This window comes from Alnus glutinosa, chromosome 2, assembly GCF_958979055.1.
Source record: "Alnus glutinosa chromosome 2, dhAlnGlut1.1, whole genome shotgun sequence".
In the NCBI taxonomy this organism is placed as follows: domain Eukaryota; kingdom Viridiplantae; phylum Streptophyta; class Magnoliopsida; order Fagales; family Betulaceae; genus Alnus; species Alnus glutinosa.
In genome coordinates this window covers 4,239,878-4,258,274 of record NC_084887.1, presented here as the reverse complement: position 1 = coordinate 4,258,274, position 18,397 = coordinate 4,239,878, and the positions used below count along the sequence as shown (strand labels likewise).

The window sequence follows — 18,397 nt, the reverse complement described above, 5'->3', positions numbered from 1 at the left end:
CCGTCCCGATATGCTTCGGTCATAATACCTGAAATATAATGCCGCTAGATCCTCATCAACGTCAGTGGTACCTGCAGCCATAGCATCAACATCTACACAGTCGTGGTGGTAGCCACGTCTGTATAAGTGAAAATATGAGTCCACAAACTCAATAGTATGAAACTCACTAAGTTTTCACAATAAGCCGACTATTTTCTTTTCTACCTTATATTTACTATAATAGCTACTATTAGTGAGAATCTTTCTTTGAAGTGTTTCGTAGTTAATATGGTAAACATAGGTGCTTTGTGTCAAGAGAAACTTTACTGTTTTATACAAACATTATACATATATCATGTAGCTAAGCTATACTCGTATACAAGCTTTTCAACATTCGGGAAATACAAGCATACGGGTACGTCTATGCATAAAATAAGCAGCATCATAATCTAGTTATGCAAAGATACGAGCACTTCCAAACCTTCAGGAAATACATGTATCTAAACACAATTAAGCTCAGTGTCATATAAAACGTCATATGCACTCTAGCCATAACTATATACATATGCTCTGTTCCATTTAAACTCATAGGCATACTAATACATCTAGTCATGAAAATATCATAAAACATAAATCATGTCACACATCATGTCATGCTTGCCATACATATATTTTCTTTGTTTTCTGTTGCTGATGTTTTGGGGCTTTATACCCACTGGTCTTACACTTGCTCTTGGTTGTTATGTGCCAATGGTAGGGGTGTACAAGAGAGGCGATTGTTAACCGGAAATAATCGGTAACTATTAATAACTGCTAATAACCGCTAACCGGTGAAACCGAAAATAACCGGACAACCAGTTGCAGTTACCGGTTATTGCATTCTAAAAAACCGATTAATAAACAGGTAACCGCAACCAATTTTTATTATTTTATATATATATATATATATATATATATATATATATATATATATATATATATATATATATATATATATATATATATATATATATATATATATATATATATAACTTTCTTATCGAAGCATCACTCTTTTCTCTTCTGGCGGAACCTATTTAACGAGGTAGCTTTATGTGGTTGACTACTTACAAGATAGTCCATCGCACCGCCCTACAGAAAATGCAGTCAATTACAAAAGGCATCCGAAAATATTCTCAAATACATATGTCCAAAACATTCATGGTTTGAGGAAGTACTCTCTCTGGTTTTGAGGCAACATATCTCCTTGTGGGCCCGAAGATAGTTCACAGCACCTCAACAATAGTAACACCGCTTGAACCTTAAAATGCAAACCCACCCCCAACTCTCAGTTTGGTTGCCGAGAATTTGTCTCAGAGAGACACAAAAGTGAAACTTTGTTTGATTTTAAGTTGCATGTTGCTGAAATTGAAATCATATTAAAGTCACTTGAACAATAAATAATAAAGAAATTGTATGGATTTTGAAAACTGGTTATCCGATTAATCGGCGGTTGGTAAGAATAATCGGGGACCTCGATTGCGGTTATGGGCAAGTAACCGCAACTGCAACTGCAACTGCAACTAGTTGTACACCCCTACCTGATGGGACTTCAACTCAAGCAGTCTTGTTTTTTATGCCTTTGGGCTTTATACCCATTGGTCTTACACTTGCTTTGCCAAAGTATCTTTCAACCTTGGTCTTATATTCAACGTTAATGATTTCGTTCCATGCTCATGCTTGTTGTATCTCATACTCATCATGATCATGTGCGCTATCATACACATATGCATTGTATAACTTCATTTGCTTCTCTATCTCTTTTCAAATACATCATGAAAACATAAATCTCTACTCATTTGAAATCATCAAAACATAACTCCTTTCACATTTCCATAAACATATTCCAAAGCTCAGAAAATCATCGAATCATAACTCAATATATTTGAAGGTATCGAAATTAATCACAAGTATTTATCATCTCAAAATATCACAAATTTAACATTTTATTCATCATAAAACCTTCACAAAATCTAGTATATTTTCTCAGTGAGTTGAATATTCACATTAGTTGCTTGGTAATTGGCTTAAAGAAGGATTTACAACGAAAGTCTTGCAATACACCACTGCATTATCACATTGCATGGCTTATTAAAACTAATCCACAACATTTTATAACTATAAATCCCATTTAGGTTATTGATTTTTTCAAAAGCCAACACCTTTGGAAAACCCATATAATTTATAGGGTTCCAATTGACAACCTATTAACTAACAACACTAACCCATAAGATAATCTTAGGGTTAGACACATAATTCATCCATTTAAAACACCTGGACAAAAGCTAGGGTTTTGAATTTTACCTTAATTTCTCATCAAAATGAGACCCAATGCTTGGAGATGACTTAAAACTCTTCAAAACACACAATACCTAAAATCGAGAAATCAAGCTCAAACTCTCAAAATCTCCGCCCGCCACCGCATATGTAGAAAAAGAGGGAGCAGGGAAGGGATTATTATCGCTTAGTGCTTGTGCTAAGGAAGAACAACTGTTTGTCTTTGGCACAAGAGGTGGCGGATTTGGCTAGGTAACATAATGAAAATGTATTGGACTGCAAATCTTGGAATGACGATTCGACCCCGTCCTTGGCCTCGGGGAGTGGCGAGAGAACGGGAACCGACCGAGAACCCGAACTGCAAAAACATAAATCTTGCATCGAAGATCACATTTTCGATGTTGATTTTGAGTTTGGAAGCTTCAAACTACTGAAATATAGGGTTTAGAATCAAAACGTAGGAGAGACAATGGAGAGAAATTGTGTGGTTAGAAATGAGCTGAAAACTCGATCCAGCAATTTCTACTTAGGCCTGTTCGAACATGTTAGTGGTCTGTTTGGACATGCACTGAAACATGGACTTTTTGCCAAGGCCATCCGGACACAGATTTGCCCCATCCGGACATGTGCTGAAATCTAAACTTATAGACTAACCCATTTGCAAGCCGTTCGAACACGGCAGCAAACATGGCCCTATTGACTGACCCTTACGATTATAGAAATTGTCTATCCGGACGCCCAACTCAGAAACTCAATTCTAAATGTTTTTCTAAGTGTTCTTTTTCCACATTTCACCTAATTATTTACTTAATCAATCTAAATTGTATTCTAAACCTCTAATTAATATATTGGACATTACAGCTGGCCACCCCATTTTGGCCATGTGGGTGGTTCGGCCACTATCCCCTAGCTAGCCATAGGGGGTGGCTCAAGCCACCCCTTGGCCCAAATTGGGGTGGTCGGTTACCCCAAATTTTTCAAGTTTTATTTTTTATTTTTTTTTTGCATCTTACAAGGCATTAAAAACATAGGTATCACATGTGATACATGGCATCGTCTGATGATATTATGACTTGGATTAAATATGTCGTAATCAGGACGTGTCATAATTTTAAGGGGGTGGCGTGGATGACCGTAGAAAAATTGGACATGACCTAGACAAAAGAATCAACTAGGTTTTTCCATTAACGACAGGTGTCACCTGTGACACCGTCACACATTTTGAAATTGACGTGGCATTTTGATTTCAGGCCTTACCACAAGTACCTGTGAAGTATTTAACCCTAATTATTAAATTAAAAGATATTAAATAGAAAGAAATGCTAGAATTTTCATTTTTATCTCATTAGCATTTCACTTTGTTGACATGACAGTATTAATCAACTCTTGAATTAACTATTGTTAAAAAAAATAATAATAAATAAAAATCTAAGAATTGATTGATATTGACAGTTAGCAAAGTGAGATACTTATAGGATAAAAAGTGACTTCTAGCATTACTCATAGGTAAATAGAGGTATCCAATTCCTCAAGAATCATGGGTGGATGCTTGCATGTCGGACTAATATTACTTAGAATAAAGTTTTCCTTCAAATTAAGTTGAAAAAAATTCTATTAAATTGACATAAAAATGCACATGAGAATAATGTGTTTTAAGGATAAATGTCGCATTCTATGTTAATCATATTAAAAGTATATATAAGAATCATATGATATAAGGATATGTATCAGTTTAATAGATTAGGTTGAATGAATTTTCTTTTATCTAATTTGGAGTAAAACTTTATTATATCACTTGTGGTTTGACTGGAAAAAGAAAATAACACTTCATCCCAAAAAAAAAAAAAAAAAAAAGAAGAAGAAGAAGGAGGGAAACATAAAAGAACTCGGTAGAAAAGCATCACTCATTTTCTAACAAATTTTGGGAATATAATTCCATATATTAACATGATTTTGGGTTATAAAAATCTATTCTACTAACTACAAAGGGAGCATATTTTAGTATGACTACCATTCTCGTCCCTTTAGTCAGAACGCACAGCACTTCAGTGCGAGTGTTAATCAATTTTACAAATTTTTTGTCCACAAATTTTATGAAAAGTGGGCTCAAATTCTTAAATATTTTGCAGTTTCTTAACAAATCATTAGGATCTTTTCCATTACAACTGAAATAGAAATGATATAGTTTATGGTCTAAATTAAATTTATAAATCTAATAATTATATATATTGACACATCATTTAAAATTTTAAATAACGTAATTTTATATTTAATAACATGATATCACGTGTATAATTAAATAAATAAAATAAAATAGGGAGAACTTCACTTATAATTCCTGAACTTTCACATTTTTTGAAAGAACCTAAATTTTAAAATGTCTTAATTTAGAGTATCAATTTTTTAGAAAGTTTCAATCTCAGTTCCCCGTTAAAATTTTCTGTTAAATGTTATCAAAATTCTCAAAATATTCAAGCGTTTATTTTTTTAAAAAAAATTATAAAATTTTTCGAAGATTCAAGCATGAGTATTTTTACAAATTCCGTTAAATTCTAACAAATACCAAAATCCTAGCAATTTTTTTTTTTTTTCTAAAAAATGAAAGGGTATTTTGGAAATTTTGACAAAATTTAACAGAAAATTCTAATGGAGAATTGAGATTGAAACTTTTTGAAAAATAGATACCCTAAATTAAGACGTTTTAAAATTTAGGTACCTTCTTTCAAAAGTGATGAAAGTTCAAGAGCTATAAGTGAAGTTCTCCTAATAAAATATTAACCTTAAATTACATTATTTTAATCTAACTTAAAATACAAAGAATCCAATAACCGGCGATTATATAAAGCTTGTTTGACAAACCATTATAACTCTCTTTCTATTTCTTTTCACTTCTCTTAAAAAAATCAAATAAAAAACATTCTAACTATTTTACACTTTTTATATCACATTAATAATTTTTATTACTATTCAAATAAAAAAATCTACTACAAAACAAAACTTTTTTCACTTTTCTATAAAATATTCTCAAATTTTATATCACATCAATCATTTTTTACTACTATTTAAACAAATATTTCACAATACAATTACTTATCAAACAAGCTCATAGGTATTTATTTATTTGTGATTATATAGTTAAATATTTAATTAAATGCTAGTGGACCTGGTTAAAAGGGATGGTTTGAGAACTAAGCAAGTGTGTTAAAGATGAGTAGGTGGCACGTCTTTGGGATGTGTTAAAGATGGTTGGCATGTACGTGAGAGTTGCTCACTTAAAGGGAACGGCACCAAACTCTTTTTTTGGTCTTGCCTTCACCTTGCGATCATGTTATTTAATTAAATAATTAAATATATTTATTATTAAAATTTACTAATTAACCATGTTAATCTTACGAGAGTTCATATATAATACTTATCATGTCGGTCATTGCATAATTATTTTTTAATTAGATAATAAGAGACGAAATGGAAATATTACCCACGGTAGACTTTTATAAACTAATAAATCCAAATTATGATAGAAAATGATAACAACAATAATATATCTCATCAAAAACAAATGGTTAATTAGAAAGTTTAGGGCTCGTTTTAATGCGCGATTATTTTAAAAAAGTTTCAAAATTGCGAATATTGAGAGAATATATTTTTTGAAATTATGTTTGGATGATTTAGAAAACCTGAGACAAAATTAAAAAAAAAAAAAAACTTGAATAAAATCTGAGTAGAATTTAAATTCTAAAAACCAATATTTAAAAAGTATTTGAAAAATAATTGTATGCCCTTATACTATAGAGGCATGACTATATCTACCAACTTAATGTATAATTTTTCAGTAAGGATGAAAGTAGATATATTTTGTGAGTTTTAAACTTTTAATACATTCTTTCAATAAAACAAAATTAGATCCCTTTCAAAGAAAATCCAAAAGAAATTGAATCACCCCCCCCCCCCCCCCCCCCCCCCCACACCCACACCCACACCCACACCCACACCCACACAAGCAAAAAAATAAAAATAAAAATAAAAGGGGTAATTACCTTTTTTTCCCATGAACTACCAAAAAATGCGCGATGACCCCATGAACTACCAACTCGACCAAAATAGAGTGTTTAACTACTAAAGACAACCATTTTCTCCTCTTCCGTCAGTTAGAGGGGTTAAAAGAAACAGTCAACGGGTCATGTGCCGTTTTACATGGGGGTATGTTGGAAGATGGTGGTAGTTTATGGGGAGAAAAGAGGAAGAAAATGAGGGTAAAACGGCGTGTGACGGTCACGTGACCCGTTGACCGTTTGTTTTAACACCTTTAACTGATGGAAGGGGGAAAAATGGTTGTCTTTGGTAGTTGAATGCTCTATTTTGGTCGAGATGGTAGTTCATGGGGATATCGCGCATTTTTTGGTAGTTCATGAGAGAAAAAAGTAATTACCCAAAATAAAATAAAATGAGCATAGAATATGACATATTGCTTTTGCATTTCTGAAATATAGAAGAAAAAAAATTGAAAATTTGGTTAACATTATGTTAGCATAGACCACATGATAAGGAATACAAATTGGTTTTCACTTTCCAAAAAAAAAAAAAAAAAAAAGCAAAACACGTTTACGAAAATGAAACCAAACAAGCCTTAATTTCAAGTCAAATCCACTTTAAAATAAAATTAAAAAAAAAAAAACATTTCAAGTCAAATCCAAAAGCTCCGAGGCTCCAACCAAACTATTTAAAATTACATCATGACCCCTATACGATTCTTATATTACGTGTTCCCCCTGCTTAGTCCTTAATACTCAAACCACCTCAACCATTTGAGCCAAGCTCGGTCAGAGAGATCCAGCGGACCCAGGAGAAGGTTCGCATTGCGCGACACATACAATTCAAGACAAGAAATCATCAAAGCCTTGTCAGTCTTTCTCTGTAAGTCTCTTCGGATCTGATCCACTTACGACCTCTCTGTTTTTGCTTGTTTGTGTTCTCTCTGTGTGTTATACCGTTTGTTCTTTTTGTGGATTTTCCGGATTTTTTGGAACTGGGTTTTGATGAGTAATTCTGGGTTTTTAAGATTCTGGTTGGATTTGTGAGTTTGGGTTGTCATAAAGTACTTTGGGAGAATTCTGTTCAGATAATTTTTTTTTTTCTATGATTTTAAATTCTCATTGTTTGGGTTTTAACGTCCCGGAGGCCGTGATCTTATGGCTTTTCATTGTTTTTTTGCAAGTTAATGTTGCTTTTGATTGACAAGAATTGTTGCCTGGTTTGGTTGGTGCAAGTGGAAATTCGTAATGTGTTGGGAGAGAACCAGGAAGTACATGAATAATCAAATAATGTGTATGGTGTGCATTTTGCTTGAAATGTGGGAGCTTGTTAGTGTTATCTTCCCGAATATGCTGTGAGTCTCAATTCAGTTGAATTACAGAATTAGTGTTGATTTCGAACAATTGGGTTTGGTTGTGGATCTTGTTTTGCCAATGTACTTGAAATAACGTTGGGTTATATTTGCACAAATTTGAGGCTTTCCTAGAGCGTAGCAGCTTGGTAGTCAATGATCAGAGCCATATTGGTTGTTATAATCAAAACAAACCTATATTGGGTCGTCTTAGTTCCTGATCTATATGCTTGGAAGTTGGAATTTCAGTTAGTCTGATTTGGTTGATGCCTCTAATTAATGTTAATCAGGTTGTTGTTTCTCATAAATAAAGGTTATAGCCCTTCAATAATGCTGTTGGGATTGTAGGTTCTCATTCTTAAGATCTTCATATCATGGTTAGTTTTAATGTGTCTTCATTAATTGATTTGGCTGAGGATAATTTGTCAGGTAAATCGTTCATACTATTACAGCAACTCTACGTTGTTTCATAATTTATGCTAAAAGTCTGGGTATCCTTTGGAAACTTTAGATAAGTAGGCCCTTATTTGTTTTGTTGTGACTATATCATCAGGAAACATTAGGAACTACGGATAAAAGTGTTTAATATTTTACACTTATACCCTTTTATCACCCCTAAAAGAATTATGACTTTTTTTTTTATCCCTTTGAAAGATCTGGTTGTCCCGGTTGATTACTATTTCAATGAATGCCTTAAGTGATGGTCTTTTGCGTTTAAAGTAATGGCCTATTAACAATGTCTCATGGTTGTGCTTCTATGAATCTTGATTTTTCTCTGTAATTTCACATATTGCAGGGTTTTAAGTGTAGGCTAAGTTGTGAAATACATTCCTATCTGCTTATCTTCATCTATGTTTGGAGGTCTTGTGACAGCTTCTTCCAATAGTCCGCACTTACGGAAGTCTGGAAGCAGACCTGTTTTCTCTGATCTTGGTACAATTAAGTTACAAGTCTTTGAGTTATGAGCATTTCGTGGTTACATTTTTTTTTTGTTCTTTTCCTTGATAGTTGCTTCGTTACATCTAATGCTTGTTGAATGTCTTTCAGGTACAGGTGAGCTGGAAAATGGTGTTGAAGAAGGTTTCTTGCATTCGATAGAGGCAAATGATATGAAGGGTGTGAGTACGCCAGTGAGCACTGCAGCAATCATGCCATCTCCTATTTTATTATGGAGATTCAAGGTTCTATTAGTTTTGATATACTAAAATCTTTCTTAATTGTTTTTCATTTGACTATGATTTAAGATTTTGGATGGTTGGGACATAATTCAAATTTAGAAAAAGATTTAATGTTCTAATTGTTAATTAATTGCTCATGTTTTGAGAAAATTTCAAAAATAGAGATCATGGTTCCTTCCCTACTCTGTCTTTGGGGAATGTAATAATCATGATCAACTGCATTTTGGTTTTAAGCCTAAGATTTGTTTTATTATGTCCCTTCATTTGTTGTTTTCTTTTCCATGTATTTAATATCTGTTACCAGATTCTGATTTAGACTATCTTCCAGGTACTGTTATTCTTTGTCTGGGGTTTCTGTTGTTGCAAGGTTAGTTCCATTTTTTGTATTTTATTACTGATGGGAGCAGCGGTGGCAATATCTTGTATTTCATGTTGTCAAGATGTTCTTATTTGGCATATGTGAATCTTGCAGATTGGATGGGCTTCTGTAATGAGAATGAGTGTTGACTTAAGGGATTTATTTCTATACGAGGCATTTTTGTATTACAATCCTCTTCTTCTTGTGGTTAGTTATGATTTTCTTATTGTGAATATACTCTCTTTTCCATATTCTTTCATTCTTTATCCTTGAAGTAACATATTTTATCCTAATTTGGTATTGCAGACTATGATGGTTTGGCTTTGGGGTATCAATTTATGGTTCTTTTTCCAAGCTAATGTCAATTATGCAAAAATTTTTGATCTTGATCAGAATCATCTAACTCACAGAGAAATTTGGAAGGTACTAATTACAGCCAACGCAATGACTCTTTCATTGTTTGTTCATTACCAAATAATTTTTATTGAATTTTTCGTCTTCTCATATGATGATGTAATGGCTTGCCTGAATTTCATTACCTAATAATTTTATTGATTTTTTTTTTAATTATATTTTTTTAAAAAAAATACTGACTTTCGTGCATTGGTAGGTCTCTAAGATCAAATTCTCTTCCTCATTGGATATGATTCTTGAATTTGGATTTTTATAATTGTAGTTTTGGGTTTAGAACCCTCATTTTGTTGAAGAGGATGCCCAAATTAACATGGATCTTTCAACATGTCTCATGGTTTTATCAAAAAAAAAAAAAAAAAAGTCTCATGGTTTTTCAATATGTCATCAATGGGATGTGGAAGTAGTTTTTACTTGTAATATGAGTTTGACGAAATGTCTCCTTTGGTTGGCGGAGAATTAGCTGTTTGTTTCCTTGTTTTTATTGCAATCACCAAAAAACTTTTAGAACAAGAATTAGCCGAAAATTAAAATGGCTGTTATACGAGTACAAGGAAGAAATGTTGCAAGTTCTCATGTGTTAAAGGTCCAACCATGAATTAGATTTTACATTTATAATAACTGATGAAGAGAGAAAAAAAAATTGTCCAAGTAGTCGGAGAATCTTAGCTTTTTCTACTGATGTGATTTTGTGTTTCTCATTTCATAGAGGTGTTCGGGTTATGTGTGTATACAGGAAAGATATTTTGTATTTATCCTTTAAATTGTTAATATATACTTTCTACTTATTTTAAACCTTGTTAACTTGTATGTGTGTCTGTGTGTACGTACATATCATATGTATTAGTATTGTGAATATTTCTCCAGGTAACTCTGACCTTCCATTTGATATTTGCAGTGTGCTACATGGATGACCATCGTTGTGCCAACTAGCATGACAGCATATCTTTATCTTTATTCTCATGGAGAAGTATCTTTGGCTGCTTCACAACCAGTGTAATAGATGCATCCACTCATATACATTATTGACAAATTATTTTATTTAGATTATTTGATGCTGGTCGTTTCTTTTCACTGTATACAACTTATTGCAATATTTTGTTTATACTTTATGAGCTGCTTCTGATATGTCTGAATTCTCACCCCCAAACAAATTCGACACCAGATGGCTACATTCTTGGATTTACCTGGGCTAGAGATAAAACTTAGATAAATTTTATGCTTATGCCTGAGTGACACCCTTGGTTGCCAAAAGTATGTAGTTAGTATTTTTTTTAAGATGTTAAACATATTACCTCATCGAAACAGGACTTTCATTGATATTACAAAACATCTCACATGTTAGGTGTTCCCAGAGCAATTTATGTAAGGTTTTATTCTTTGTTCAAATATGTGTGCATTAAGGTGGATGAAGATAAGGGATATTTATATTGAAAACGTTTATTTGTGCTTTGATGTTTAAGCTTTAAGTTTGATGCATTTATAAGATTTCATACCCGACTTTGATATTGTTTGTTTGGAGTCTGGCCAATTCCTACAACAGAAACAGAGTTTACTTGTTTGGACCACTGAACCTGCCAAGCATAAATGAGATATTCGTTGTGCATATGTTTTTTTGTTTTTTGTTTTTTGTTTTTTTGTTTTTTCTTTTGTCCTGTTCAATTTGTTATTAGTGCTCCTGCATTGCGCATAACAAGGAGTACCGTAATCTCATCGTAAGTAAATCATACTATATATTGCTTATCATCAGATATTCCCCATTGACAAAAAAGTGATCTCCTTATTTTGTTATAGGTTTGCTAGTATGTTAAAATTGCTACAACTGTGTTAACTTTTGAATTGCACTTTACTGCAGGTGTTCTTATATTGTGCTGTTGCAATGATTTTGATATTCCCATTTGATATTTTTTATTTGTCATCCCGCTATTACTTGTTAAGGACTCTTTGGCGTATAGTTCTACCACTACAGGCAAGTGTTGTTTTGTTATATCATTTTTTTTCTTTCTAGGAAACTTGTGTGTGTTTCTACTTACTGATGAATAGTTCCAATGCTTTTGAATGATATAGCACTCCAGACAAGAAAAAAAAAAGAAGTATTTTCAAAACATTCTAAAGTGTCTTCTAAGTTCCGTTATTCGTTGACACTGCACATGGGATTATAACCTCTAAAGGGAAATAATTACAAAAATGAGGTTGCTCCTCACATGTTTTCTAGGATATGACAAGTCCTGCAGGCTTTTACTTTTTGACTTTTGTATTTTGTTAATAGGGTTAGTGATTTAAAAATGGTATGTACTGTCATTAAACTGCATTCCTTTGAAGATAGCTAAAACTATCCGATTGCTTGCCTTCATTCTTTCATTGGTCAGTTAAGGAGGTGGCGACATGTGTCAATGAGGATATTCTTGATTGAAACCTAGACACAAACAAATACACTATAAACAGTATAATAACTAATCTGTTGAGATGAAAAGCCTGGCAGGACTTGATCCCACAACGTTAATGATGCCCAGTATGGAAACCTTGGTTTGTGTGGTCATTGGTATCATTGGTTTGCACTACAAATATGGTTTTACTTATCACTGGGAGTGTAAGAGCCTTGGGAAGCACATTGACCCACAACCTACCTTAATTGTACATGGCACTATGGCACCACTAACCCAAAAGAATGGTGCATATGAGAGGAATATAGATTCTGGTCTGTTTTGATAGTTAAACATTTTCTTGTTCATGTAGGCCTTAGTGTGCTGTATTGAATATTTGGTGTTTGTTTGGTAAATACAGGCAATATCATTTTCTGATTTTTTCTTAGCTGATATCTTGACCTCCATGGCAAAGGTATGCATTATCTTTTCTGATTTAACCTTTCTCCAGTTCAATTCCTATGTCTTACATTGTTTGATATTCAAGAATATCATAGATATTGTTTCAAATGTTATATGCTTTTTTTTATTAGTAATCCCATTTTATTAGAAGGCGCAAAAGAGCGCGACCCAAGTACACAATGAGTATACAAGAGGGACACCCAATTAGGGAAAAGAGGAAGAACACAAATCTGGAAATTCTTGAAAATTAGAAAAATGAGAGCTGTTGAGAGCAACTATCTACCCATAAAGAGTTTTGAACACCAAATCTTTTAGCTCTATCACCGTTTTCTCACAATCTTCAAAATTCCATGTTAGAATATAGCACTTCCATATTAGGTTTCAGAGATTTTCCTTATTAATGTATTTACCATAGATGGGTGATTGTAATCAAATCCTACCTTTCTTGTTTCAGTCTGCCTACCTTATTTCCCTTATAAATAGGGTCATTTGTAATGTAAATCTATCAAACTCAATAAGCCCAAAATGTAGCCCTAAATGACAATTCCCAGTGGATGTAGGCCTCTAAGGCCAAAGCACCCCAAAATTATTGTGTCCTTTCTCTGTTGCTTCCGCTATTGTCTTCCATTTCTTATTTTTCACAAATTTCTACGTGGTATAAAAGCCACTTTCCTGTAGACTTTTTTTTTTTTTTTTTCCTTCGTTTCTAGCATTCTTTCGGGCAGTGTCACCCTCCCAGCGTTCTTGCCGGCATCCCCCATAGTCGTCCAACCACTATCTCCATCGGATCACTACCTTTCAAGCATCCTATCGACTCTGAACATACCATTAGAAAGGTTGGAAGCTAATTTACACAACGCCACAAGAATCAGCCCCAACAGAGGTCTCGCATCCACATGCGACGCCTATAGCATTTTGCCATCCAACCTAGCCTTATCCGCCGCCACATGCCCCTTGTCGCCGTTGTCAGAGCTTTTCCAAGCCTCTGCCGAAACTAATTCTAGAAAAGTAATTTCAGAATTAGGTTCTCAAGGTGCATATCTATCGTTCTCTGGAAACCCCGACGACAAGAGACTTGTCACGCGTCTGCACACACCAACTCGTAATTTTGCCATATCGTCCACGCAATGCCTCTCCAGCGCTTCTGTTTCATGCACTCATGTGCAGTGCACATGCCATTTATAGGTTTGTTGACCCGTTCCGACTTGGATAACCTGTCTTTTGGCCCAAGTTGGCCCTGTCTTTGATCCATAGTCAGTCCATTTTGGCCCCCAATACATACTGTCTTTGCCCATAGTCAGCCCAGTTTGGCCCGTAGAAGGCCCATTCTTTTGGCCCTTGTCAGCTCAGTATCACGACCCATTTTCGGTCCAGTTATTAGGCTGCGATCGCCAGCCCATCGATGTCAACCATTCGGACAGCTATCATCGGCAACTGCCCGGCCCATCGCCGACCACCCACAGACAAGCATCGTCGGCAGCCACCCAGCCCAGCCCATTGCCATTGACGCCGTATTCGGCGGCCTTCCACCATATCTAGCAACCAACTGCTGCCGTGTACGACATCTCTCTGTGGTGTCCCGCCAGCATCACTAGATCTCCCTGTCGGTTTAATGCCCTAATTTTCCTTCATGTCGTACTTGATTATGGCCCCATCTGAGCTCACATCTAGCTTTTTGCTCCTGCCACACGATTCTCATCTATTTTTCATCAATGCATCTAAAGGCCGAGCTCACGATTAGATATTTGTCCTTCACGCACCAGATCCACTTCAAAAAAAAAAAAAAATGTCTTAAAAAAAGAAAAAGAAAAAAAAAATGGTCCCTTTTTTTTTTTTTTCCCCCTCTCCAATCTCAAGTTTACACCTTTAGTTTGAGGTTAATGTACTTTCCATAGATGAGTGATTGTAATTGTTTCACTCCACCTACCTCATTTGTTCTATAAATAAGTTTATTTGTATTGTAAATTTATCCAACTCAATTAGATCAAAATGTAGCCCTAAAGGGCAATTTTCAATGGTGGATGGAGGCCTCTAAGGCCGAACCATCCCAACATTATTGTGTCCTTTCTCTACTGCTTTCGCCATTGTCTTCCATTTTTTTATTTTATCACAAATTTCTACATTCTTAGCATTGTGCTCTCTCTAAATGCACCGCATCAAATGTAGATGCACCATCTTCCAGACATCTATACAATGGTGGCTACCAAATTAGCCTCTCCAACTAACCGACAACTCAACTACCCTTTGAGGCATGACCCATTCTATATCAAAAAGTTTGAAAACCGATACCCTCAAAACTATAGCTACTTCGCAATGGAGCAGAAGATGGTCGATGGATTCCCCGCTTTTCTTGCACATGCAACACCAGCTCATCATTATGACATGCTTCTTCCTAAAGTTATCCAAAGTCAAAATCTTCCCTGACGCTGCTGTCCAAATAAAGAACAAAGTGACCATCTCCACCTCCCAATCACGCATTGCTCTGATGAAGATGATATTCCACTAAACGGTGTCATTAGAAAATAGCATATGATCCTCCTTAAAGCGAGCTATGTAAACAATGCCAGGAAAGATGCCTTCAAGGTCTGATCACCACACCATACATCTTCCTAGAACCTGATCTTAGACCCCTCTCCCGCCTCAAATCTCACTTATTATATGGTTTTTACTTATATAATTCATATACATATACATGTTCATACACAGATGCATATGTTTTTCCTAATTTATTATTTTAGTGGAAAAAGTATAGTATTAGTGTAACTATGTTGTTACACTACCAATGTTTAACCTAGCCTTGGGAAGGTAGAATCAGGAAATATTTTGTATCTTTATTCAGATATATACTTCCCACAGTGCCTTTTTCATTGCTTGTAATTGTCACTTCTGTGCAGGTTTTCTCAGATTTGGAGCGTTCAGTATGTAGAATGGTCCATCGACAGGTTAATGTTCCATTCTTGTGCTTGGTTTTGTGCATATTATCAGATTGACTCTAATCAGCTCTAATTTTATTTTTATTTTTATGAGATTGCCATCTTTTTGGCCCTAATTGAAAGTCAGGTTTTTCTATGTTCTCTCTCGCTCATTCAATTTGAAATGCTACATGTTAGATTTCCCCCCATTATATGTTATTATTTTATATCATGTACAGAATTGTCAGAACTTTTTGTTGGTATAACCAAATTGATTCACTTGAAGAAGTTGTTTTATCTTCACTTTGGTATAAGTTGGAACATCTTTCTAATTGACAGAGCGAATGGAGATGTTAGACTATACCATATAGCTGGGAATTGGGATAAGGCTAAGTATAGTTTGAGTATGAGTAGGAGAGAGAGTACATCAATGGAACCACTTAAGTGTTCTTCTAAATTTTTCTTGATATTTGTATGCTGTGTATGCATTCAGATAATTTTGAGAATTCAGTGAGAAAATTAGTACTGACTGATATATGATTGTGCCACAGTGATAGTGAGGTCAGTGATATGTGAAAACAAGAACATTGTTTGATGTTGAAATTCTCTGCCATTAGCTCCATTGAACCCAAGTAACCGACCCTTTTTACTGCTGAAATTTCTAATGGAGTGTGTGGTTTTTCCAATAATTTTAAAGTATGCCAATCAGTATTTGGATTTTATTTTTTGGTTAAAAATGTTTCATATAAAATCGATGCTTCACTTCTCTCTTGTTAAGAGATATCATTTAAATGAAGCAGGTTGCCACTATAGCATGGTTTGAAGCTGATTCTGTTTGTGGCAGTCACTCTGTTGCAATCCCTGTGATTCTTGTTTTGCCTTACCTTTTTCGTTTCTTCCAATGTCTTCGGCAATACAAGGATACTGGGGAGAAAACAGCCGTTCTGAATGGTAAGATCTCTGGGTTATCTCATTTATGAAATCTTTATGTTATTTTTCATCCGATGTCTTTTGAAACATTGGGTGTCCATTAGACGGGCTCATTTATGTTTCAACTGCTGGGTTCCGCCATTTCCCTAACATATATTAATTCCTTGTCCATTCTATCATATCTAAAACTGTCATCTTTATTGTACAATTATGAGTTTCTTACGGTTTTATTGCTTCAGGGTTATAGTGACTAAATTTGCTTATGGTTTCAGCTTTAAAATATTCGACGGCAGTACCAGTGATTTTTCTTTCAGCCCTTAAATATCATGTCTTCCCTGATAGGTGGACAAGCTTTTATCGGCCTCTCTGGCTTCTCTCTAGTGTTTTGAACTCTTTGTACTCATTCTACTGGGATGTGACCCGAGACTGGGACTTAAGGTATGTCAACTGTTAATACCTTGAGAATATTACGTAATAAGCAAACTTCTCCCTTTGATTTTTCTTACTTTTTGTTTTTTTGAGTCACCTTATTTACATACTAATGCCATTTTCTTGGCATTGTTATTCTAAAAAGGATTCCATAAACTTTTTTAGTCATATATTGTGTTACTTTATAACATGTAATCACATCAACCTCATGATCATTTGATTCAAATTTGGTTATCACAAATGTTAATGTTGGAGGTTTTGGAACCAAATTGTAAATTACTTATAAAAAGAAAGCTTTGGAGTAAATTATAACTTGCTGGGTTACGTATTTGGCAACCATGATTTTTCAATAAAATTTGCAATTTCTATCTTATATGCTTGCTTGGTATTTTGCACTAAAGTTACAGTGATGCAGGCCATATAAAGAACACAGACCATACTTTTTAGAACTTTTTACATCATGAATATTATTTTGTGAGTTAAATATCCTTCTCTTTGCCAGTGGCTTCACTCGGATATTCAAGTTCAGCAAACCTCATCTCTGCTCAAACCTGTTACATGGACGAAAATGGGTAAGGCTAAGCCTATTTTATTGTAGTGTCTTAGTCACACAAGTGTTTTAATGACTTAAAAATGCCTGGCAAAAGAGCCAGTGTGAACTGGACACTCCTCTGTTACCTAAATTTCCAGAGCAGTAAATTGTTGGGCCAAACTATGTCTCTCCACTGCGAGCTTTATAAACCTTCAGAAACTTAATAAAGCTGATGCAAATGTTTCTTGACTAATTAGTAATACTAGCGCCTATGAAATCATTTTATGTATATGGATTGCAGGTTTATTTTTGGGTGATCGGAAGCAATCTCGTAATGCGTTGCACATGGACATACAAGCTGTCTGCACATCTTCGCCATAATTACCTAACCGTTTTTGGGATCACTGCCTTGGAGATTTTCCGCCGCTTTCAGTGGGTTTTCTTCCGTGTGGAAAATGAATTGAATAAGATGAACTCCAAGTCAAATATCCAGCTTTCAATGAATGACATCCCAAATGAGGAAGAGAAGAAATTGCTTGTATCTAGTGAGCACAGTGTATAGTGAATCAGACTGTCAATGTCTTGCTAGCAGCATCATTTGAGGTTTAGTAAAATATTTTGGCCACCAGGGTTCACCATTCCATTTGGGACTTCATTTTTATACGAAGATGTTAAAAATATTTCTTTGTTCATAAAAAAAAAAAAAAGGTTGTTCAATCATTAGATATTTGATAGATATATTGATTCAATTTATTACAGTATCTGTGTATTGTAGTACCTTTCTTGCTGGTGGATTTGATGATGACATATCAACTAAAGCTCCTAAGAAAAAGGTCCTCATGTTCATGTCCGAGCGCCTTTCAGTTTTTAAGACTGAGTAATACAAACTTCTGCGTTCACATTGTGGCAAAATGGCTGCCTCCAAATCCTTTTTTGACTACATCTCCATATCTTTCCCTTCCTGCCTGTCTATTTGGCTTGACAGTGGAAAGGACCCCTTCTCATTTCTTTATTTTTTTTCTTATTATTTTTTTTAAAGGGAAAAAAAGAAAATGAAAAAGAAAAAAGGAAGACATGTTTCCTAGATAGACTATGTTTGGTTAACTGTGGATTGCAATTTGCCAAGTAATGGATAAAGTGGCTC

The 18,397-nt window shown here is 34.5% G+C and overlaps 1 protein-coding gene across 1 annotated transcript; it reads left to right on the top strand.

Moving 5' to 3' along the window:
- The first annotated feature begins 7,073 nt into the window (after positions 1-7,073).
- Positions 7,074-18,165, top strand: LOC133861385 (uncharacterized). Its single transcript, XM_062297169.1, has 14 exons — positions 7,074-7,209; positions 8,475-8,611; positions 8,726-8,859; positions 9,185-9,223; positions 9,329-9,421; positions 9,521-9,637; positions 10,524-10,619; positions 11,481-11,594; positions 12,410-12,463; positions 15,345-15,392; positions 16,163-16,313; positions 16,565-16,730; positions 17,224-17,293; positions 17,555-18,165. Exons 2-14 carry the CDS (start codon positions 8,530-8,532, stop codon positions 17,813-17,815), a joined length of 1,425 nt encoding a protein of 474 aa, XP_062153153.1. The 5' UTR covers positions 7,074-7,209; positions 8,475-8,529; the 3' UTR covers positions 17,816-18,165.
- Positions 18,166-18,397: the final 232 nt, after the last annotated feature.

Bases quoted from the DNA above. Each gene is read 5' to 3' on its own strand.
- LOC133861385 (XM_062297169.1), top strand. From the start codon at position 8,530: ATGTTTGGAGGTCTTGTGACAGCTTCTTCCAATAGTCCGCACTTACGG. The intron at 11,595-12,409 runs GCAAGTGTTGTT...TGGTAAATACAG, and splicing joins GTATAGTTCTACCACTACAG to GCAATATCATTTTCTGATTT. The intron at 17,294-17,554 runs GTAAGGCTAAGC...TATGGATTGCAG, and splicing joins TGTTACATGGACGAAAATGG to GTTTATTTTTGGGTGATCGG.